Here is a 25,901-nt window from a genome sequence, read left to right as displayed (position 1 = left end):
AAGGAAACCATATGTGGTTTGGTTTGCATCGTTCTGTGATATTGTTGTCACATTCTTCTGCAGCTGCTGTCTATCTGCTTCATCACCTCTGTTCACTGAGGTGCCAGGCTGACAGCCTGTCAGATGGAATGTTTGCTACTCCTGTTTTCCCTTTTTCTTTGCTCAGTTTAGTTCAGGTCTTCCTTTGTCGAGAGCTGGGCATTCTTCAGGTCTTTTGTTTTGGAAGGCTAGGAATTTCTCTGCAAGCTGTATATTCACTATTTCTGCTTCTAGCCTTCAGAAACTCATGCTCTCTCCCTTTTTCATAGTGTCTCTCTGCTGGTTTGCAGGCCTGGGTGGGTGGCTACCCTTTGCCAGGGATGGATGGGGAGGGGGAAGGAGGTTAAAAGGTAATAATTATACTTTAGGAAGGAAGATAATGGAAAGAGGAGAAAGAGTCATGGCTCTCAAGTCAGAGGACTGGGTTCAAATCATGACTCCAGTGCTTACTAACAGCAAGCTTACCTTGATCAAGTCACTTATGTCCCTGGGTCTTGTTTTTCTTACTTACAAGATGAGTTGATTGGATGAGGTGGACTTCAAGTATCTTTCAGTAACAGATGTATGATTAAACTTCCCAGATTCAAGGACATAGAGACTCAACACTAAGGGAACCACACCTGAGATATCATGGATTAAAAAGAATCTTCCATCTAGCTCCCGAGCCCATCCTTTTAAAAGAATTAATGTACATGATGGGTTTTTATATTTTTAAATTTTATTTAATTTTTGTTTTTATCTCACCTATATTTCCCAATATATCCCTTCCCCTAATCTTCCTCCTTCTTCCAGCAAACCTCTGTTATAAGAAAGGATTTCAAAAACCCAAAAAATTTCAGCAAAACTAACATATCAACCAAGTCTGCCATTATTGTGTTTCACCCCCAAAGTTCCCCACCTCTGCAAAGAAGAGAAGGGAGGATATATTCTAACATCTCTTCTTTGGGGCAAAACAGAATTTATAAGTAGTTTTTAACATTCTTCTCTCATCATCCTTCCCTAGTCAGTCCTATATGTAGACGTGTGTTTCTATTTAGCTGTAATTCCTTCCCTCGTAACTATTTGGACAGCACGTCTGTAAGAGACAAGCTTTTATTATGTACAGGTTCATTTTCCATCTCACTTTCTTGGCTTTCATTTCAATGAAGCTCTGCCTGGGAAGCCACTCTTCTAGGGCAGAGAGAAAGAACTATGTCTTCCACCCACAGTGAGTGGCCAGTTTCTTTTTTCTTCGCCTTGGAACTACTGGAAGTTGTCCATGAGATATGCTGTGATGCGATTTATGAGAAATGCTGTCTTCTTCTCTTGCTGCTGTTTCCCTTTAAAATTCTTTGGCTGCCCTTACATAAGCATATGTTTTCATTTATCAAAAGCTAAATGTAACTTTTGTATGTCTGCAGTACTCTTAATAGGAAGCCTGTTTCTCTGACTTCCAGCTTACACCAGGCCAAAGTAGTGAGCCCCATATGGCTATGTTAGGGACTTTTATGTGAACCAGGGAAATTTAGCCCTTAGGTCAAAGCCTGAATGAACGTGGGCAAAGCTGTCAAACCTAGAAAGAGACTTTGTTGGGAAAACTATCTTTTCCACAAATATCGCCAATTGACTCTTCTGAGGCAGAGTCCACACTGACCATGAGAAGCCTCTGTTAATCTAATATCTAAGGAATTTAATTGGTATAGGCAGACCTGTCTGAGTCATTCATCAGAAAAAGCTATTTCCCCTATCATACGTATGGATTGTTGCAATGCTTGTCCTCTATGGCATGAGCTAGATGCAAGTACAGAATAAGTTCACATTAATTCTGGGATGGATGAAAAGAATTATCTTTAGATAATAATATATTCAGCTTAAATTTGCCTCTAACTTTGCAACCTTTATATCCTTTATCTCATTTGATCCTCAGAGTTACCCTGTGAGAGATTGGCAGGGGAGTTACTGTTAGCCCACAGCTACAAATGAGGGAACAGACAAAGAGACGTTAGGGGATTTCTCAAGGTCACAGAGCCAAGGACAGAAGCCAGATCTTCTGACTCATGATGGAATAGAAAGAGTTCTAGACTGGAGGCCCAGATGTATGGGCTGTAGCCCTGCCCTGCCCCTGACTATTGGTGTTATTTTCAGCAAATCACTGGTAACGTTTTCTCTTTTGCTACTTAATGATTCAGAAAACATTAACTAAAAATGGATGTACAAGCTGAGAAATCTTTGTCATGCATAGATAATATATACGTACATGTGCAAGTGTGTGTATACATACCTCATATGTATGTGTGTATGTGTGTATATACTTATGTATATATGTAGAGAGAAAGAGAGGCAGAGAGACAGACACACAGAGAGATAGAAACAGAAACATAGGGAGACAGAGATAAACAAAGAGAGAGGCAGAGACTTAGAGGATAGAGAACTAGCCTCAGAGCTGGAAAGACATGAGGTCAAGTCCCACCTTTGACATAAACTAGCTCTCTGACCCTGAGTAAATCCTTTAACCTCTTAGGGCTCTAAATAACTTTCTAATACTATAAGTTATAAAGAAAGTGCTGGCTTGCATTGGTAGAGGAAGCTTTCTCATCAGGGAGTTCCTCATACCAACCAAGTCGCAGATCTAGTCCCCATCTCCACCTCTCTCTCTCTCTTCCTTCCTCCCTCTCTGCCCTCCCCTCCCCTCCTTCCTTCTCTCTCTCTCTCTTTCTTTCTTTGTCCCCCTCCCCCACACCCAGAAAATTTGTGTTCATATTATTCAAGAAGAACCTAAATAAACTTATGAATAACTTTTTAATAATATGGTAGCTACATATCTGGGGAGTTAAACCCATACATAACCTTTTTAGTCTCGTACTTAAAAGTATCACGGGGAGAGGGGTGTCACTTCAGTGTCCCCTTATGAAATAATAATAATGATAGCCAACATTCATAAGAGCACTTTACAAACATTGTTTAATTTGATCCTTACTATGATGCTGTGAGGTAGGTACTACAGTTGTTGTCCACAATTTACAGAAATGAAAAGTGAGGCTCAGAAATATAAAGCAATTTGTCCACGGTCATGCAGGTTATGTGTGTCAGAGGCTGCTTGCGTGAGGCAGAGACCAAGTCCTTCTTGATTCAAGTCCAATATTTGTTTGCTTTTTCAACTACATCAGAGATTTCCAAAACTTTTGATGGTCCTCTCCCCCCTTCTTGAAATTCCTTTATAATAATTTGCCCTTACCAGTGGAAGTACATGTTGCCCCTTCCCTCTAATGTTAACTCCTCGAGAACAGGCACTATTTCATTTTTTGGCTTTTTATGCCCAGTGTCTAGCAGAGATGTGTTTGGAAGGTAGAACTGTAGGTAGGAATGTAGGGGAGAGGGGAAGCATCAAGAATGAGTCTAAAGTTACAAACCAATGTGACGAGGAGAATGATGAAGCCGTTAGTAGATACAGGAAAGTTTAAAGAGGGGAGTGTTGAAGAACAAAGATATGGGCATCCATATACTCCCCAACCCCTAAGTCCCTGGTCTATTTTAGTTAGATCATTCAAGAATTTCCCTAGACTCTGTGTACATTTATATACCTTTTCAGTTAAGTGACATTTTGGGAAGCAAGCTGAAGGAGATAGTATCCAAAAAGTACCTCCCAGTGGAAAATTGTGTCAATTTTTCTTTCAAGGGAAATAGTAAAAGTTGAAGAGTAACATTTAAATCTCTCTAAAAATAACACTTTTTTTTAATAGAAGATGAAGAAGGTGTTGCCCAGGGAATGAAAAGGGCTTCAGAAACATCAGGACTATTTGTGCTTCAACTGTTTGCTTTGGAAAATTTCAAGACCATTGGGCTCATTTATATGCATATTTGATGTACTCCTCTCTGTGGCTTAATAAAGGGAGCTAGCTCTCAACGCATACAGAGTAAGGACCTAAAGTGAAAGAGCCTCCAAGTTTAAGGGATCCAGAAATCAATCTTTGGGCTCATTTCTAAGGTCCCAAGGTCTCTACCACTAACACACTGTGCGTCTGATCTTATCACGTCTCTATTCAAAAATCACCAGTAGCTCCTGGTCAGCTCCAGGGATCCAAATATAAAACCCTCTGTTTGGAATTGAAAGCCCTTCTTTACCTGGCCTCTTCCTGCTTTTCCAGTCTTCTTAACTGACTCTTCTCCACTTATTCTTGGATCCAACTCTAGCCTCCTTGCCGTTCCTCAAAGACACTCCATCTTCCAACTCTGGGCATTTTACCTGGCTCTGCCCCATGCATGGAATTTTCTCCCCCTCTTGTTTTTGCTCCCTGGCTTTAAGTGTGACCTAAAATCTCACCTTCCATAAGAAGCCTTTATCAATCCTTTTAAAAAATATTTTATTTCCCTCCAATTACATGTAAAACAAATTTTTAACATTTTAAAAAAGGTTTTGAGTTCCAAATTCTATCCTCCCTTTCCGCTCCCTGAGAAAGTAAACAATTTGATATCTGTTATTCATGTGTAATGATGTGAAACATTTCCCTATTAGCCATTTTCCCAATCCCTCTTAATCTTAGTGCTTTCCTTCTGAGACCATCCTCAATTATCCTTTATCTAGATTGCACATAGTATTTGCGTGTTGTCTCCACCATTAGACTGTGAGCTCCTTGAGAGCAGGGACTATTTTTGTTGTTTTGTTGTTAACTTTTCTTTATCTCCTCAAAGGTTAGCACAATGACTTTCACACAGACTTTCTAGTTGACTGACTGAAATCACCTAACCTTTCTATGCCTCAGTTTCCTCATCAAAAAATAAAGGTTTGAATTAAATTATCAATACACTCCATCTCAACTCCCACCTTCTATGCCTTTAAAGAGATTGCCAATTAAAACTCTGAGTCATTGATTTTTTAAAGATTTCTCCACCTTTTCTTCTCTAGAATTTTTCCTTAGAATTGATTTACTTGAGACTGCCATAAGAGACTCAGATGTAACCACTGAGTATCACAGATTGTTAGAGTTGGAAAGAATCTTAGAGGCCATCAAGGCCCATCCATGCTGGAACAGGAATGCTTTCTAATAAGTGGTCAACCACTTGAGTAGACCCCCATTCCACTTTGGGAAAGGGCTAGGTGTTTGGACATTTTCCCTTTTATCAAGGAGCAATCTGAATTTCTGAAACTTCCATGTATTGTTTCTAGATTACAACAATTAAATTCAATAAGCATATATTAAGCACTTACAGTATACAAGATGCTATGCAAGGCACAAAGATGAAAAATTACAGTCCCTATCTTCAGGGAGATTAAGTATAATGTGTGTAGTAGAGGAAATAAGTGGAGGAACTATGATACAGTGGATAGTAATGGGCTTTGGGTCACAACGATTAGGTTTGAATATTGCTCGAGACACATGCCACTTGTGTGATCCTGACCCTGATTTTCTCATCTGTAAAATGTAATAATAATAGTGGCATCTTTCTCACAGAATTGTGCTGAGGAACAAATGGTAATATACATATATACATATATATATATATATGTACATTCACAAACACACACACATAAAACATCATGTAAAACTTTAAAACCCCTCTATAAATAGCAGTTCATATTATCTTATTCTTCTCATCTTTATTATGGAGTTCAGATATCATTATTATAATTGTCCTCACCACATCCTTCTCATCTTTATCGAGGAGGTTCAGAATAAAAAGGTCCTGAAACACGTATCCTTTCTGTTACTATTCCTTTATATTCAGTGTCCTATGCACTGTTGCACAATGGCATAAAATGATTGCTTCCCAATAAAAAAATGGGATATATACTCATTCTCTGTAGACTTAGCAAGAGTGTCCTTGGCACAATTCCAGTGGAGGACAAAACAACAAGGATGACCCATCCCTCATCCTCTTCCCTCATGATGTTGATCTCTTTGTTTTGAAAGTTTTTATTCTATTTAGCTTGGAAAGGATGAGTATTTGGGATAGCACCATCCATCAAAAACGTTGTCCTGGCATTTTTAGGGATTGATGTTGTGTCCAAGCAATTATGAACAACAGTCTAGTCTGTGGTAATTGCATGGTTTCAGGATGGTTTGTTGTTGGTCGAGTTCATCGTCATACTTCTGTTCAGCAGAGTTGAACACGATATGATCCCAGGGCCAAGTCTCTCTACTACTATCGTTCTTTGACATTCAATGTCTGGTAAATTGCTTTTTTCAGTCTAATGAAATATTACTGGGATATGAGGCCATCTTCTTCCATAGACTCACAGAAAGTATCTTCAGGACAAGTCCAATAGCAGACTAGACAATAGGGATTTCAACCTATTTCTTTTAGGTCTCAGCATTTTGACAGCTTTTAATTCCATGGAGTTTGTAGGTTCAGGGTATTAGGTATGGATTAGGTATGGTAACACCTACTAGTCTTAAATTTTTATGGGGCAGTTTTATATCTGGGTGATTGTGGTGAATGGTTTTATGCTCCAATTCTAATACAGTTTATTTTTTGAATTTTGAAGATACTTGGGGGTTTGTATTTATGCTACAGATATTTGTTATCTATTAATTCACGAAACATCATGAACTTCTGGTATATAATTCTTGCCACTAGATGATATCTTTCTAGATATTCATCCTTAGGTGCTTAATAATAACTTTTATTGTGATTATAGTTATCATTATTATAACACAGGGTGAAAGAATCAAGGCAGCTAGGTGGTGCTGTGGATAGAGTGCCAGGCCTGGACTCAGGAAGATTCATCTTCCTGAGTTCAAATTAGGCCTCAGACACTTAGTAGCTGTGTGACCCTCCCTGGGCAAGTCACACAGTTTCTTTATCTGTAAAATGAGCTGGAGAATGAAATGGCAAACCACTCCAGTATCTCTGCTAAGAAAAACCAAAAATAGTCATGAGCAGTCAGACACAACTGAAACAACTGAACAACAACCACAACAACAACAAACAACAAAAAGAATCAGTTGGTGCTGTGAGAGATTTGAAGAGGGAGAGATCATGTTCACTTGGAGATGGGGTCAGGGAAATCTTGACTGAGGAGGTGGTATCTGATTGGGGTCTTGAGGGAAGACACGGACACCATAGAGCTGGTGGGGATGTTAAACATCATGTAGTTTAACCCTCTTATTTTACAAATGAGGAAAACTGTGGTCTTGGGAGGAAGGTGAGTTGCTCAGGCATAGTAAGTGGCAGAACTAAGATAATTTATTCTGAGCATGAGAGAGTATATGAGCAAGGCCATGAAGGGGAGAGAGGGCAGGCTAAGAGTAGGAAAATTAAAACTAGTTCATTTTTGCTAGAACATACACTACATGAAAAAGAAAAAAAAGCTAGACAGATAAGATAGAGCCTTATTGTGGAAATCCTTGAATGACAGTCAGAAGTTTAAACTTCTGCTTGGCTCCAGAGGGCATTATGAATCTAATCCTTATTCCAAATGGCAAGTCTTCAAACGCTTGAAGACATCTCTTATACCCCCTCCCTCTCAATCTCCTCTTCTCCAGGCTGAGTATCATTAGTTTCTTCAGTTGATCCTCATGTGGCATAGTGTCTCCTCATCTCACCATCCTGGTAGTAGTCCTATGCATGGGTCTGCACTCTGCCAATCTTTTCTAAAATGTGGCGCCATAAATGGCAGTGCAGTGGATAGACGATACTGGGCCTGGAGTCAGGAAGACACAAGTTCAAATCCAGCCTCAGATACTTCCTAGCTGTATGACCCTGGACAAGTCACTTAACCCTGTTTACCTCAGTTTTCTAATCTGTCAAATGAGTTGGAGAAGGAGATGGCAAACCATTCCAGTATCTTTGTCAAGGTATCCCTAAATAGGGTTGTGAAGAGTCAGACACAACTGAAATGTCTGAACAACAACAAAATAAGGCTGTGTGCCCTGGCTGTTCTGGCCAGAGCACAGTCCAATGAGACTATCACCTCTTCAAATCTCTTTATCGTGGCTCTCTTAAAGTAGTCTAACATTACATTATTGGTATAAGCCAGCAGTGGTGCATGGAAGGGCAAAGTTGGTGATTCAATTTTTGAAGGCTTTTCCCATTGTTTCATTGTGTTTTCCACCATCCATTGAGTGTTTTGTAGCTTTAGAGGATGTGGTATTATACTATTTGTAGTCGTGTAACGTCATTTGGCAAAATGGCGTAGTGGAGACAGAGCTAGCTTTATAGTTAGTAAGAACTGGGTTCATATCTTATATCTGACCCATACTGGTCCAGTGACCCTTAGCAATTCACATACTCTCTCATGCCCTAGATTACAAAGTGCAGAACAATTACAGGTCCATGTTGGTAGAGGGGAGTTTCCTCAAGTAGAGTTACCTGTACCAATAAAATTATTTTTGGTATGCAGTTGTTTCAGTCATGTCTGACTGTTCGTGACCCCATTTGAGGTTTTCTTGGCAAAGATACTGGAACGGTTTGCCATTTCTTTTTCAGTTCATTTTACAAATGAGAGAATTGAGGCAAACAGGGTTAAGTGACTTGCCCAGGGTCACACAGCTAGTAAGTGTCTGAGGCCATATGGGAGCTCAGGAAGATGAGTCTTTTTAAAAAATAATTAAATTTTAGTTTTCAATATTAATTTTTATAAGATTTTGAGTTCTAAATTTCCCCCTCTCCCACCTCCCCAAGACAGCATACAATCTGATATAGGCTCTATGTGTATAATCATCTTAAACATTTCTACGTTATTCATATTGTGAAAAAAGAATCAGAACAAAAGGGAAAACCACAAGAAAAAACATAAGCAACAAAGAAAGAAAATAGCGTGCTTCAATCTGCGCTTAGACTTCATAGTTCCTTCTCTAGATGTGGATAGCATTTTCCATTATGAGACTTTTGGAATCGTCTTAGATCATTGCATTGCTGAGAAGAGCTAAGTCTATCGAAGTTGGTCATCACACAATGTTGCTGTTTCTGTGTACAATGTGCACCTGGTTCTGTTCACTTTACCCAGCGTCAGTTAATGTAAGTCTTTCTAGGTTTTTCTGAAATATGCCTGCTCATCATTTTTTATGGAACAATGGTATTCTATTATATTCATATAATACAACTTGTTCAGCCATTCCCCAATTGATGGGCATCCCCTCAATTTCCAATTCTTCACCACCACAAAAAAGAGCTGCTATAAATATTTTTTGCATATGTGGGTCCTTTTCCCTTTCTTATGATCTCTTTGGGATACAAACCTAGTAGTGGTATTGTTAGATCAAAAGGTATGCACAGTTTTGTAGTCCTTTGGGCATAGTTCCAAATTGCTCTCCAGAATGATTGGATCAGTTCACAACTCCATCGACAATGCTTTAGGGTTCTAGTTTTCCCACATCTTCTCCAATATTTATCATTTTCCTGTTTTGTATATTAGCCAATCTGACAGGTTTGATGTGGTACCAGATGAGTCTTTTTGACTTCAGGCTGGGCACTCTATCCACTGTGCCACTGAATTACCCCAGTATAATCATAGTTCAAAACAAAACCCAAACCACTATTCAGGAAATGTCAGTTTTGAAGATATTGGCGTTTGCAGGAGCAGTTTAAGTATCTTTGAAAGTGCTTTAGTTTCCTAGATGCAAACCTTATCTTATCTAACTTATTTTCTGTCTTCAGAACTTGTCTAAGATGTAATTTTAACTAAAAAGTACTTTTACTAAAACAAAGAACTACTTTTTAATGGGCCTACCAGATAATTACGTGTCAAAGTCTGGGCAGTATGGATTTTTCATCTAGAATGCTGGGTTTGGAGTCAAGAGGTCCATTCACATTACTCCCTGACATTTGCTTGTATCTTGTTCTACACTTGTTTGTGTGAACCTCTTAGAGTATCAGTTCCTTCATCTATAAAATGGAGGCAAATCATTTAACTTCTTAGTGCCCCAGACCAGTTACTTTTGTGTTATTTTGGATTTCACTGAGAAGTTCTGTTATGTTTGGGGATTCAATGCAAGTCTTAAGAATGTTATCATAATAACTATTGGGGGTTTGTGGAATCAGGCCTATGATTTCATTGGTTTAGGGAAGACCTGGCAGAAAAACTACCTTTACCAACATGTATCAGCAACTCTTCTGTAACTACAGTCTTAGAGAGTTACCTGAAATGTTGAGAAGTTAAGTGACTTGCCTGGGGCCAAACAGCCGGTGTGTGCCAGAGCTAGAACTCAAACCCAAGTCTTCCTGACTCTCCATCCCTTACACCACGCTTTTGTTGTTGTTCAGTCATTTTCAGTCATGTCCAATTCTTCATGACTCCATTTGGGGTTTTCTTGGCAAAGATACTGGAGCAGTTTGCCGTTTCTTTCTCCAGCTCATTTGACAGATGAGGAAACTGAGGCAGATAGTGTTGAGTGACTTGTACAGGATCACACAGCTGCTAAGTATCTGAGGCCAGATTTGAACTCAGGAAGATGAGTCTTCCTGACTCCAGGCCTGGCTCTCTATCTGTTGTACCACCTTGCGGTCTTATACCTAGCTGCTGCACTGTAGGAATAGCTGGTGTTTGTATACTACTTTCGGACTTCCAAAGTACTTTCTATTTATTTTCTTATTTTTTCTCACAATAAAGAAGGCATACAGGTATTATTCTGATTTTTCAGATGAGGACGCTGAGGCCTAGAGAATTTAAGTGACTTAGGTAGGGTAGCATAGCAAGTAAATTTCAGAGGAGGGATTCAAACCCAGGTCTTCATGACTCCAAATCTTTTTTCTGTAACATATCATCTTTTTGGATGTGAGTATATGGGGAGCCTCACCATCAGTAGGAACATAGATTTAGAGTTGGAAGGGATCTTAAAGATCATCATAAATAAAAAAAAAACCCAAGGCCCAACAATGTCAAGTAACTTGGTAATGTATCCAGGTCCATGGAGTCCAAATTTATTGCACTATATTACACTAGAAAATGTCTTTCATTTAATCCTTTTTTGAAGGACACCTTTCCACAATCCTGGCAAACATTCATCTGTCATCTACCTCCTTGCTTAATGCCAGTTCATAGTGGGTGGTTGGAAAAGTAAATTTTGTTGTCATATAAGTATTAACTAATTCTGATGTATAATTAATTATTGTCCACCAAAATCCTACCCTGGCACAGAGGTGACTACATTCACCAAAGCCATGCCAGTATAGTGAAAGTTCTGGTAATTCGTCCTGCCCAACTAGCAAGACTGCAGTACAGGGCCGGTGAAGGTCTATGTATCTGATGTCTGAAGACCAACCTCCCCAGGTTTGTTGGGAAAAATAACTCTTAGGAAAACCATGCGCTCTACAAGTTTCTAACTAAAATAAGAAACCATATTTCCTCCCATAGAGCAGAAAGAGGTGGATGCCCTCTGGTCCAACACCCTCATTTTATAGATGAAGAATCTAGCATCCCAGGAAGATGAGTGACTTGCCCAAAGTAACACAGGTAGCATGTTGCAGAGTTTCAATTTAATTCCAGGTCCTCTGACTCCAAATTCAGTACCCTTGCCATGGTACCACACTGCCTCACTATATGCCAGTTGGCTACACAAAAAATTACGCCTACCAGTTTAAGTCCTGAGCAGCATGTAGCAAGAGCCATCTTCTAGGGGAAAAAAATATATTTGGCTTATTGGGTTGAGTGTTTACTGGATGGAACATAGCCTTTCATAGCAGCATCTGCCTTGGCTCTTCTGTCTCTTAACATAATTCCCCACTGGGATTCAAGCCACAGTGAGGAGATCTCAGGCACATTTCACCTTGGACAAGCAGTCATAGTCCAGTGAGCTGGCCAAGTGGTTGAATCTCAGTTACCCACACCTGAACTCCCCCAAACATTGCAGCTTGAAGCTTCAGACCTGGCCAGAAGCATACAGGACATTGAAAATCCCCACCACAGCTCTCCAAGCCCCAAGTAGCAGTGAGTCACTCATTTGAGGGATTTATTACTAACAACACAATTACCGTCCTATGCATGAAGAGCAAAGTTTCTAAGAATGTGAAATCAGCCACTATTTAGTTGAACAGAAACAGATGCAACAAGTTGAAATTAAAAAAAAAAAACACAAACCACAGTCTGAAGAAAGTATTAAGTGGGCCATCATAAAGAACTGTAATTTTGTAATTTTCTGCCTCTATGTTTCTCTCACCATAGAGCACACAGCACCCTCCCCCCGCCCCAATTAGTTTGCAAAACCTTGGCTTGGTGCAGCACGAGATGATTTTGGAGGCTTAACCTTGGCTTTTGTTCAGATAGCTGCACGTATCCCCAAATTCTGCTTATAACAGGCCAGGCCTCCTCTAGGATTCCTTCCGTCTTCTCTACCCTCAAAGTAATTTCTGTCTTGAAGGCATAAAGTTAGTGTAATTAAGCGATTAGTAGCAAATTATTTACAGAAGGAGCAGCTTTTTCTCTTTGGAAAAAAAAGTTGTTGGAAAACATAGTTGCACCCATCCTTTTGGGAATAAGATCAATCCAATCCAATTAGTACCAATGGAACTCCTGCCATGTGTAACTGTGAGTTGTGAAGGTTACAAAAGAGTGAAAGTCACCATCCATAACTTACAATCTAGTGTTGGGTGAAGACTTGAATGTCTGGAGAGCAATCAAAAAATCACATAATCAAGTAGTGCATGCACCCTGTGTGATGGACGGCAATTACAATAGGAGTCTGGGCCCAAACCCCCTATCTTAGGATCAGAGGGGGAAAGGTCTTTAGAGAACATTTAATCCATCCCCCTCTTTCCACAGGTCAGGAAGCTAAGGCCCTGAAGGGGGAAGTAATTTGCCCAAGATCACATAGCTAGCAGAAAGGCGAACCAAGAGTCAAAATCATATCCTAAGAATTGAGCTGTCACTTTTTCTGCGTGTAATAAAGTGATGGCTTTAAACCATGAGGTCATTCTTGGTTACTTGAGGGCAACTAACACACACATATGTATGCATGTACATACATATATATATATGCACACAAACACACACACTTGCATGTTTATGTGCATGCATATATAACCACAATATACATATTCACATAACATGCATTTATGTATATACACAAACACATATACATGCATTCATGTTTTTGTATATTTGTATAAATTCATGCATGCAAATGCACACACACAAACATACATATAAATATGCATATACACATACATATACTGATAAGTCATAGGAACATCAGCTATACCTGGAAGGAACCCTGGAGGTTGTCTATCCCCCTGCCCCTGACTTTACAGATGAGATAACTGAGTTATGGGGTAGTAAAGCAATTTGCCCAAGGTCACACAGGTATTAAGTGTCAGAGGTAGGATATGAAATCATGTAGACCCCTCTTGGGGATGGTTAGGCAGCCAGCTCTCTTTTTACAGGGTAGAGAAGCACAGGGGACAGACTTCGTCTGGTACCCATTCCATCATGTTAATCTCTGTGTGCATGTGTGTGTGTTTCTACATTGTTATTGTTTCAGCTCCAGGAGTCAGCTTCTAGAAAGAGTGTGGGAAGCTGATTTGGAAGCTTGTCAGCTTTTGATCCGGGGCTTCCAGCTTCAAGAAGTCAGCAGCTATGTTCTGGAAGGAGAGGAGATTCAGATAGACGGTTTCGAGACGGCCACCCCTGCTCCGGCCCCTGCCACCTCTATCCTCCCACGGCCCACTTCAGAAGATGGACTGAAGCCCTTTTGTCAACTAGCTGAGGAGTGGCAAGCAACCCTGTGCCCCACCACTCCAGGAGGTGGCTGTGAACAGAAAGAGGTACCCAGATTTGTCTAAGGGGTTTTCCCAAATAGTCCTCCCAGGATGGAGTTTCCCCAGGAGCACCAGACTACCCTAATCCAGGGCACCAAGTGTAAGATGGATTCTACACTGGGCTCTAAAAAGCTTGTTCAAGAACATCTTTTTTTAAATTAAAATTTGTTATAAACCTAACGAAGATCAATCAATCACCAAGCATTTATTAAGCACCTATTATGTGCCAAACTTTGTATTAGGTGCTGGATATATAAATATATAGAATTGAAATGAAATAGGAATAAAAATGAAACAATTTTATTCTCAAGGTGCTCATATTATAATCAGGGAGACGACAAGGATGATACATACACACACACGTAAAATATGTGTGCTTATGTATGTATATATAATGTATATGTGTGCATATATGTTGACATACACGTGTGTATATACAAAATATATACACATGTATGTGTATGTATATATGCTTATGTATGTATGTATGTACGCAAAAATCCCAGGTATTTAAATATAAGGCAGTTAAAGAGGAAGGGCAGTAGTATTTGGGGAGATCAGAAAAAGTTCCATTTGGGAGGTGATGCTTGAACTGTTTCTTGAAAGAAGAGAGGTGAAGATGGAGAATCCTTCAGGCATGTACAGCACCCAGTAACAAGGCCCAGAGATGAGAGTGTCATGTATAAGAAACACAGAGAAAGGGGCAGCTAGGTGGCACAGTCGATAGAGCAACAGCCCTGGAGTCAGGAGGATCTGAGTTCAAATCTAGCTTCAGACATATATTAGCTGTGTGACCCTGGGCAAGTCACTTAATCCGGATTGCCTCCAACTAACCCCCCCCCGCCCCCGCCAAAAAAAAGAAACACAGAGAGAAAGCTAGTTTGGCCTCTTTCTGAAAGAAGTGAAGAGGGGTGAAGATTAACATCCACTGAGGCTGAAAAATAGGTTAGGGTCAAATTCTGAAGGGTTATAAAAACAAATTGGAAGAGCTATTATTTTAGCCTAGAGGAAATAAGGAGCCACTAGAATTGAGTATGAGAAGTGGCATGGTTATATCTTTGTTTAAAAAATATCATCACCTCAATGGCCATAAACCTGTGCTTATTTAAAGAAAGAACAGAAAAAGAAAAAGCATGTGAAACTATGAACCTCTATATCATACAGCTTGTTTTCAAAGTATATTTTAAATTTAACATGTTTTGCTTGTTTGTGACCCCTTCTGAACTTGTTTCTGCTCTCTTTCATGTATTTTTAAATGTTTCATTGGACTTTACTTTCTTCCTTTTTTAATCACTCTCATTCCCCATTTCTTCCCCCATCAACTCTTCCTTTCCACAACATGGAAGCCTTTCATTGTAACAAATATGTGTAGTTAAGCAGAACACATTCACACATCATCCTTATCTGAAAATATATGCCTCATTCTGCAGCCCTAGTCCCTCACTTCTTGTCTGAGTGGTGAGAAAGATTTTATCATCAAACTTCTGGTAATTGCATTCATCAGAGTTCTTTAGGCATATCTTTTAATTATCCTGAATGTATATTTTAGGAAAATTAAAGCTTGGATTCAGTAATCCTCTGTTCTAGATGAAAGAAAAAGCATTTTCCTTTGCCTTCCCTTTCTCCTCCCACCATGTGAATCTTTCAAATGAGTGGGCCACCAGAGCTCTTTCCTCAGTGCCATGTTGAGAAGATTCCTAACTCTCCTCTAGCTGTATTGCTAGGTCTTTTGCGTATTAAAGTGGGGGGGGGAAATGTGGTGAGGCTAAAAGAAACATACTATTCCTTTCACATGTTGCTTTTTATGTTGGATATGCTGGTTCATTCAAAACCTTTACAACCAACCAGTGATCAAATTCATAATACAATAAAGAAGCAAGATGCTGAATGAGGCCTACCACATCACAGCCCTGCTTTGCATGTGGGACAAGCGGCCCCTTCAAAGGTGCAAAGATGCTCATATATGTACATATATATATATATATACATACACACACACACACGTATATAAATATATATACACATATATGTATATGTATATATGTATATGTATGTATATATATGTGTGTGTATACACACACACACATATACATATTTAATGAAGCAGATACTTACTGATAGAAATTAAATGTGTTCTTAAAGGGAGTTTGATTTTTCTCAGCCATTGGAAAATAGATACTTGATTGTGCATTTGAAGTGACTTAATTTTGTAAGAAAGTCAATCATTATCACATTCTGCAATCCCCTATGACTTAATAAAATTACACTCTAAATCAGGCTACAGATGGCTTCATTTTTTTTGTTACCTGAGTTATTGAACATGGGTGTCCACATTCATTCAAGGCTAAGTCACCTCTTCAGTGTTTGCCTCATACTCTTGGCAGGTGGCATCTGTGGCTGTTGCAATAGATTAAAATGAGCCTTTTAAAGGCAAGAAAACTATTAGAGGACTCATGTGGATAGGGTGGAGAAGAACCCTAAAGAAGGGTATGTTTAAGGGAAGGGCTAATTCTGCAAGGGGTACTTACTAGGAACCCCTCAAAAGAACAATGGGTGATGGGGAGCAAAACCAGAGGGGGCTGCAGTATTAAGTTTGTGACCATTGGAGGTCACAGTATTGTTCAACTGAAAGTAGGGAGCCAAGTCTCTAGAGTTTTGTCATATTCTCCAAAGAAACAGAATAGAATAGTATAATTAAAAGAGCATTAGAATTTGCTTAGGCCCTCATTGAGTATCTTCTATGTTTCAGACATTGTGCTAGGTGCTGGGATGGAAATGCAAAAGAGGACAGTTCCTGCCCTCATGAAGTTTTACAGTCAGTCAATAAACATTTGTCTAGCAACTCTTCATCATGCTATGCTGAGAGCTTGGGAATACAAATAAGAAAAAAGAGAGGCCTTGCCTTCAAGGAGCTTACAATCTAATGAGGAAGGACAATACACAAAAAGAAACTGAAAAGTAGGTAATGAGGGAGGCACCCCACTCAGTTGCATAAGGAGAAGTTCAAAGAATATAGCCTGGTGGGAAATGAAGAAATGGCTGGCTTGAGTACCCTTCTTAAATGGACATTTGGGGAAGAGGTCTTTCTTCAGTCTTCTAATCACAGGGACAGAGGGCACTGATGATGAGTCCCAGCGCTGAATCTTTCAGGGTGATGAGGTTCCCTTGGGTGTGATGGAGAAGTTCAAAGGAGGACAGCTGGGTGGGAAATGATACACCATTGTAACTGCCACCTGTAGTTCTGGGGAGGGTAACAGAAAAAGCTCCCCTTCCCTCATAGGGCACAAGAGAAGGGCTATGTCTGGGTAAAGATGAGAAGGGGAAGCATCTTTGTAAAGGAGGAGAACAGAAATACTTTTGCCTCCTCACAGACTAGGATAATCAATACCCAACAGATGCTGGATCAGAAATTGGCTTAGGAAGGTTTTAGTGGCTGTGAGCCTCTCAGAAGCTTCCATATTCTCTACGGCAGAACTAAATAGTAGAGGAAGGGAAACACCAAATAAGAGAAACATTGAATAATGGAGTTTGTATTTGGCCCATAGGATTTGAAAAGACTCAAGAAAAGGAAGGGAAATGACAGCCAGGGGTCTCATTCTAAAGCTGTTCTTACTCTTCATTTAAATATTTCAACATAAGCATTTGGTCAGTGAAAGCTAGGCATTCAAGGGCAGCCTTATGGCTGAAATGTCTGAAGTTTTCCACTTAAGTACAGCTCAAGAAGTGTGGCAGTTCCCTGGTGGCCACGGCACCCCAGTTTTCTTTTCAAAAGGTTATGGCTGGAAAGCAATCAACCACAGCTTGTCTCAAACCTTCCAGAAAATAAGTTGATTCTTATAGGGGGTTGGGAGACAGCTTGATGTAGCTAGAATCTGGCAGAGGATTTTGGTTTGAATCCAGGCTGGCCCTGCCATTTCCTTTCCGTGTGGCCATGGACAATTCATTAAGCCTTTCTGGGTCTCAGCTTTGTCATTTGTGAAAAGGAGTTGTGGTTTCATCAGGGTAAAGAAGATTCAGATTCAGGTCTTTCATCTGTCTCTTGTAGGCTATGTGATCCAGGGTTAGTTTTATAACCTTTCATTGCCACCCAGGTAACTCTCTAAGACCCAAAGTTGCTAAGCAGGTGCTGGTTTGCATTGATAGAAGGAGTCCTAAAACTAGTAACTCACTATAGTAATGAAATAACAGGTCTAAGACCAAACAAAAATAAACATGCATATACGTGTGTGTGCATATACTTACATATGTTATGCCAAAATACTAAGATTTTATATGTGTGATATATATAATATTTTATATACATATGCATATATGTAATATATACATATATATATATAATGGAAGAAGAAGAAGAGAGAGAAGAGATAGAAGAAGATTTTTTAAGTTACAGTTTCTCTTTCCTTTTCAATTTAAGGTCTCTTAGATTAGATTGAATATTCTAGGCAAATGTATTTTTCCCATCCCTTGATAGGTTTACTCCATTCCTTACCAAAAGCCCATTATTCTTATATTTTAATCTGTCCCTCCAAAATAAACACATTCTCAGGCCTCAGTCTTCTAAACCAGATCTTTACTTCCAAAATCTGCTTTCCCTTTCTGAAGACATTGTCTCCAGTTGTTACAGAGACAAAAACATTCCCCCTTAAGGTCTTCAGTTTTTTTCAAGACTTTGTAAACCTTAGTGCTACATCTATAATATTCCCAGAGTTTAAAGGAAAAACAGGTTAGGAGTGAATGGGGATAAGCTCAGTCTGGTACATATTGAGTTGAAGATTGAGTTGATGGGTCATCCATGCAGAATAGCCCAAAAGGCAGCTGGTGATGCAGTGCTAGAATTCTAAAGGGAGGTTAGAGTTGGATGTGTAAGTTTTGGGAGTTATCTGTATAGAAGTGATGATTGAGCACACAGAAGCAGATAAGAACCCCATGGAAGAAAGTATAGAAAGAAGAGAGCCCAAGGCAGATTCTTGGAAGTCACCTGTGTGGAGAAGGATGATGAGTCAACAGAGAAAGGGCTGTCACATTGGGGAGAACTGGGAGAGAGTGATGTGTAAGAAGCCAAGGTAAGTGCCCTGGTAGAGGGAGTGTTCAGCAACAACAAAAGGAGGGTTAGTGGGAGTTGAGGATTATTCCAGTTCCTTCTAACTTGAACAATCTATGATCCCACTTTGTAATGGCTAGTGAGGATTTTAACATGACTTTCTGTTTTATTGCTTTGTTTTCTTTAAAAAATGTATTTCTCTTAATGTCTTTGTGTGGTTGTTTAGTACCTTTCTCTCATTTTACAGTTCGGTATACCAAGGCCAAGTAAGCTAGCTACTGAATGGTATGGCAGAAGAGCTTGGGCTGGGCTGTAGAGTGAGCTTTACTGCCTCTGTGCTTGGGCAGACCTTCCATTCCCTCCCTCACAGGGGATAGATATCTTTTATACTTTCATTGCACCTTTCCTCCAAGTATCTCAAAGGGCTGTGGAAACAATCAGATACTGTTGGCTCAGGTTTATAGCCCTTGCAGATATTGCATGGGGCCAGGATGAAGCTGAGGAAATTAGAAAGCCAAGTTTCCCTGCTGTAAAGCCTCTCCTTTGTATTTGTGGTCCTTCTGGTCACAATATCTACTTAATTCTGTCTTTCCTGTCTCCTGCCTGCCTTGCCTTTGCTTTGGTTACATAATGAACTCAATTCACATTGTGCTTCAGGGACAGTGACATTCATTCTTCAGTCTTTCCGTCCTTCCCAGCCCTGCCCCACTCCCACATCGCTCATAGCCAGGAATGCCTAGCAAAGAGAGCTTCTCACCTAGACCAGAAGGCACCCTGGGAAGAGACAGGAGTGGTCACTGGAGCACAATATTAGAGAACCCGGTCTTGTGAAGGAAATCCTCTGTGTGACTGAATTATTAAATAAATTAAAAGCAAGTCATCCATAAACAACTAGGTTTTATTTGAATTGATCCTTGACTACCCAAGTTTGTTTTGTTTTGAGTTTGTTGGTTTTTTTGGGGGGTGGGGTAGAGAGAGGGAGGGAGAGGCCGCAGTGGCTACAGTTTGCTTATTTCCCTCAGTATGAATGCCTGAAGTCATCAAAAGAACAATGTCTCTCATCTCAGAGACAAGGCTTCCAAACCACAAAATGCTTCTTCTTTTCTCATCCTGACAGATGCAGACCCAGGTTCTAGTCCTCACTTCACTTACTAGCCATCAATCAATCAGTCATTAAGCATTTATTAAACACTGACATTATGCCAGGCACTGGAATATGAAAACAAAATAAATATTAAACAGTCCCTGAACTAAAGGAGTTTCTGTTCTATCAGAGGAGACAGCATGTGTATAAAGTAAGCACATACAAAAAATATACAGGATGACTCAAGAACGAATACAAGATAACTGCACAAGAAGCTTGAAGGATTAAAAAAAAGAGGTTTCATGTTGAAGGTATAGCAATAATAGAGTTAGAAAACAGAGATGTGAAGATGCAGAAATGAAGTGGGAGTGAATTCCATATATGGGGACAATTCCAGGTATGTGGCTTTGGGGAAATTTTTCTGGGCCTTGGGCACCTCATCTAGAAAATGGAGAGACTGGGCCAAATCATTTCTTGTCATTCCTCCTAACTCAAATATTTACATTTTGGAGTTTAACCACAGGGTAAATTCCTACTTACCTATGGATTGGTTCATTTTTTTTTCCTGTCTCCTATCTTTAGAAAGAAAAAGAGAAGACAGAAGGGCTGCACCATACATGTAACCCCGACGGGCATACCCTAGGTGGGGAATGTTTAGTTAGCCTCTCTGTTCCTGTACTAAAGTCATGGTAATCATTTGCTGCTGTTTCCTTTGCCTGGAATAAGGGAAGGAAGTGAACTCCTCTGATCTGCAGGCATGCCTCTTTCAGGAGCCTGGAACCACTTTTATGGTTCTTAAACCATGTAGCACCGTGAATAACTGTGGCATTTCTGTAGTTTAAAAATAGTTAAACATTTCTGATGAAAGTGGACAGGGCAGGGAAAGGAGGAAATTCTTAGTGACTACTTTTACCACTGAAAGAAATTTTGGCTGGCCAGAATCTATGGACCAATTTCAGTAATCAGTGACAGGGTAGCCATGGATTGGGTAAGAAATAGGGCACAGGGGAAGCTTCCCAAGAACTTATATTCTATCAGGGGAGACAGCATAGTCATAAATATCATATATGAACCCAGTTTAGTTCAACAAACATTTATTATTAAGGATCTTTTCCAAGCCTGGCACTGTGTTGGATACAAATATGGGAAACGATATAGGACCATAAATTTAGAGCTCAGAGAAAAAAGTCTACCTTCCTCATAATACAGAGGAGAAAAGTAGGTCCTAGGGAGAATGATGGCCCAAGGTCACACAGGTATTTTTAGTTGGCAGAGTCCAAATATGAACCTAGTTCCTCTGACCCCAAACCCACTGATCTTTCTATTGGTACAATGGTGCCTCCCACCCTGCCATGATACATTCACTTAGGAGAAGTCAAAGTCTTCTGCCAGAAGTTTACAATTTAATGGGCAAGGGAAGAAGGGGGAAGATAAGACATATTTGAAAATATAATGTTAGAATGTGATGGTGGGGCAAAGGAAAGGTCTAGACAAAACACAGTAAATTTTGAGAAAGGGAGAGATCATTTTCATCTGGGAGAAAAGGAAAAGGCTTAGAAACACATTAATTTAATGATGACAATAATAGCTATTATTTATAAAAGTGCTTTAAGGTTGGCAAAGCATGTTATAAATGTTGTCTCATTTTATTCTCACAACAACCCTAGGAGGTAGGTGCTATTATTGGCCTCCTTTTACAGGTGAGGAAGCTGAGACAGACAGAGGTTAAGTGACTTGCCCAAAGTCACAAAGTTAGTAAGTGTCTGAGGATGAAGTTGTCCTGACTCTAGGTCCAGCTCTCTATTCAAGACAGTGACTATGGAACTATGGGGACTAAGGTCCACTTCTCAGGGATAGCTGAGATAGATTCATTTTGGCCTGGGTATAAACTAACAACCAACACTCTATATTATATCCACTCTGTTAATTAATCCAAAGTCAAGGAATTTCAAAGGATCTGAGGCCAAGTCTCAGAAAGCCAAGGACTGACACTTCTCTTCTAGCTGATCATTAGATCATTTTGCCTACTTAAACTATAAGCAGGCATTAGACTTTAGTTGGATTTCCATGCTCTGGGAGGTTTTTTATTAGTCCTCATTTCTTTTTGGTAAAGAATTTCACGTATTCTCTTCCATCTGCTCTTGACTCTTCCATCTTTCTCATTGGCCATTCTCTTTTAGCCCGCTCCACCCCCAGCCACCCCCAACTCTATAGTATTAGAGCTTCTGGTGGTAGCAAATTAATGACTAGCGGCCTTTCTTTTTCCTTCATTGCAGATGCTACATAATGTTATTCCTATGGGGTGGGTGGTGGTTCAAATAGTCTCCTGAATGCTCTTAGCTGCTCATGCCCTAATGGGTCATCTGTAATGGTAATTAAGGTGGGCCTTTTTTTTTTTTTACTGTTTTCTCTTTTAGAATGCTAAAGTAATCAAGTGCCTTTGATTTAGTCTTGCTAGGTGCAAAGCCCCAGGACCACACCCTTTTGCTGATTACCTGTGAAGCCTCTGGGGGCCCTAAAAAAGGTTATATATACTTAGAGGTTAGCATTTTGCTTTGGGGCTCTCACTCACTGGAAGAGTGTTATGTGATTTGACCAGAGGAGACTCTGGGTAGCTTTTGGAGTCCCCTGGTTTTGAAAACCCAGATGTTGGTACTTCTCTTTTTGGTAACTATGTATGCGATGCCTTGTTTAGACAAAGCCTGTCTGTTGATCTGTTTGTAGTTTCTGTTTGTATTTGCTCTGAAGTTCAGGATACTGGCTTTTCCCCCTAAACTAAGTGAATGATATATGTATGTTTGATTAAAGTGAGATTGTTAACCCCTTAACGTTGCTTTCCTTAGAAAAGCAGATCAAAGAAACTGTGCTAGCAGCTCTCCTGTGTGCTGGTGTTATTGGTCCTACACAGCTACACTAGTGGCAAGCAGCGTTGTTGTTACACCATCTTGTCCTTTCAGTAAGTCAATAATTTTAGCTGTCTCCATGTCACAAATGTCTTATTTTTTTTTTTTGGAGCGTCTAACATCGTCTGAGATATTGAACTGCCTCATCTGGTTCTCAAAACTGATTGTGGTTGGGAGAAGCTAGGTGGCGCGGTGAGTAGAGCTCCAGCCCTGGAGTCAGGAAGACCTGAATTCAAATATGGCCTCAGACACTTGACACACTTACTAGCCATGTGACCTTGGGCAAGTCACTTAACTCCAATTGCCCTTCCCCCCAAAAAAAAATTGATTGTGGTTGTGACTGCCAGTCATTAATTAAAGAAGTCAGCTCCACATTTTCAGGAATACCTATGGTCTCTCTCCTGGCCCTCAAAGACATGTTACCTTAGCTCAGAAGGATGTGTGATCCAAGTAGTAAATATTGCTATCCAACACAGGGTCTACTGGACTGTGAGTAAACTAGAACATGTCTTTTCAAAAGAACAAAGTGCACTATTTTCCTTAAATCTCATATTTACTCTTTTGAAAACCATTTGGAGACACAAATTATATTTCAGTCTTAAATGCCAGAGCTGAGCATCATTGAAGGTCAGTGTTTGATTCTGTTTTCACAGTTTCCCTTTCATCAGGGTGGAAGCTATTTCTTAGAAAGGGGTCATTTGGATGGCATCTCCTCTGAAATACAACACCTCTCCTCATAACTGAAATACTCCTCCCCTGCTCTCAGTGCTGTAATTAAAGGCTGCAACATTATTATTACTTTGTCCCTTGAAAGATCTGATTTCTTGTATTAAATAACCAGAACATTTGACTGTTGGCCACACTGTGGATTGGGGTGTCTGCTTTACAGCTTTCCCCCCTCTGACAACATCAGGCTGAGAAATCTCTCTGCTTGGTTCACCCTTGGCAATGAAAGCAAAATATACTAAAGAGAAAGGAATCTATGTCTGTGACTGACAGTATCCACACAAGATTGTCAAATGAATCTGAAGCCCATTGTACTCCTACACTACAGTTTGGGCTTCCAGATGTTTCCCCACCAGACAGTGATTTCCATTAAAATGGTGATTGTCCAAAGAGATTAGAATCCCCTGACCAAACTGCATTCATACCTCAGTAAGAAGTTCTTTTTAAATTCATCTTTCCCCAATTTTGGACCACTATCTTTAGTTTCGTCCCCTGTAAGAAGAAAACAACTTTCCAGTACCATGCAAGGACTGAAAGATAATTCAGTGTTCACAATGGCCGAAGGAAGCCAAAATGATTCAGATTTTTTCTTGCTTTTTTACCTAAGAAATTATGCACAAATGAAATACCCATGTAGTTAGTTTACATGTTACATACTACAGATACCTCAAAACTTTAGCAGATTCACAATCTCTTCAACGGTGGGAGTCCAGAACAAATACATCTTCACTGTGAGTCTTCCTTCCAATGAGGCAAGTCTAGAACTTATATCTATACTAGAGAGAGAGTGAAGATCAGCCCTTTATAGCCTTGATTTGTACATTTCTATGCACCTATTGGATTTACACAGATGTGATAGAGTCTATTGCGAGATGTCTAACATTTATTCTGAAATACATTCTAAACAGGTTGGTAAAGATATTTTATTTAGTGCAGATGGTCATTTGTCTGAGCTAAGTGTTTTCTAGACAGTATGAAGGACTAGGGGGAAAAATCGCAGGAGCATCCATAGAATGCACTTAATGTGCTGGATGGATCATCTTATTTCTTAACAATATGCTTCTAAAATTATACCACACAGCAATTATTTTAAAAAAACCAAACCCAAGGCTGGATTTTGTTTCCATGTTGATGTTTAAAAAATTACTTTTATGCATCAGGGAAGCATATGGTTGGAGGTAATTACATCTGGTTTACTTCAAACTACAATAAAGGCCAGGAGACTTAAAAATGGAACAGAAAATCCTAAGCCTCAAGTGAAATCTTTGTATTTGTGTGTGTGTGTGTGTGTGTGTGTGTGTGTGTGTGTTATCTGTCATATTGAAAAGAGTACTCATAGTGCTAATATCCATGTGTGTGAGTGCAGTTGAAAGCCCTCATGGGTAACTGGCAGCCATTTCCTATTGTGTAAAGTTTTCTACACAACTAACATATGACTAAAGAAAATAAAATTTGGGATGAGTCATGATAAGGGTGAGTGTAAGGCCAGTTTGATACTATAGAATATGATCATCCCTTTGCCCTTACCTATTGTAAGGCATGGAAAGGTCTTGGGTGCAATGAGCATCCACAGTGATAAAATCACAAATCTTTGAGATATTAGAGGAGCCTTCCTTATAATAGAACCAGGAATAAATATCTGTTGATTTTGTCTGATTAGGATTAAAATTAGCAAAGCAATACTTTGTAGTCAGACTGGAAAGCCTTACCTCATGTACTTGGTCTGTCTCTTCAGAGCTGGTGTTCCAGAGATGTTTTCTTTTTCTGTGTTGAAGTTATTAGGATATTCTTGAACCATTCTCATCTAGGTACAACACTCAAATTATTTAATTTCTGCTACTCACAAGTTGTTAACCTTTTTTTTTTTGGTGTCATAGACTGCTTTTGCAATCCAGTGAAGCCTGTGGACCCCTTCCCAGAATAATACTTTTAAATAACTGAAGGAAATGCTAAATGTCATCAGATTTTAGTGAAAATAAAGGAGTATTTTTTCCTCATCTGAATTTGTAGACTTCCTGAAATTTCTATTAATCCCTGTGATATAGCATGTGAATACCCCATGTTTCAATAAGTTTTATGAAGGTTTATGTGATCCTTTAGGCATGTAAACTTTTCATAGATGAGTAAAAGGTATAGCAGCTAATTATTCCACAAGCTTGCCTGCTATGTGCCCTGCTCTCAAGGAGCTCACGTTCTACTTTATCACATCTTATCAAATTGGTCATTTAACACAGATAATCAATCCCAATTCATTTCCTAATCAGGAGAAGAATCATAAATCTATAATGTTCTTATTGTAGACATGCGCATGGGAAACACCAACATCTACCAAGTATCACCTACTTCTCAAAACAATTATTTTTAACACAATAAATTGCATTTTCCCCCCTTCTCTTTATCCTTCCCTTTTATCCTTGTGGTTTTTAAATTTTAAATC

At 39.6% G+C, this 25,901-nt stretch overlaps 1 protein-coding gene across 1 annotated transcript in view; it reads left to right on the top strand.

Moving 5' to 3' along the window:
• The window catches only part of DISC1 (DISC1 scaffold protein), a 445,546-nt gene that overhangs the window by 375,686 nt on the left and 43,959 nt on the right, over nt 1–25,901 (top strand). The window contains exon 10 of the mRNA XM_036755554.1: nt 13,434–13,716. Coding sequence (XP_036611449.1) covers nt 13,434–13,716 — 283 coding nt within the window. The remainder of the gene's footprint in view (nt 1–13,433; nt 13,717–25,901) is intronic.

This window comes from Trichosurus vulpecula, chromosome 4 (assembly GCF_011100635.1).
Source record: "Trichosurus vulpecula isolate mTriVul1 chromosome 4, mTriVul1.pri, whole genome shotgun sequence".
Lineage (NCBI taxonomy): Eukaryota > Metazoa > Chordata > Mammalia > Diprotodontia > Phalangeridae > Trichosurus > Trichosurus vulpecula.
Note: the sequence above shows the minus strand (reverse complement) of the source record. Positions and strands in the feature narration are given on the sequence as shown.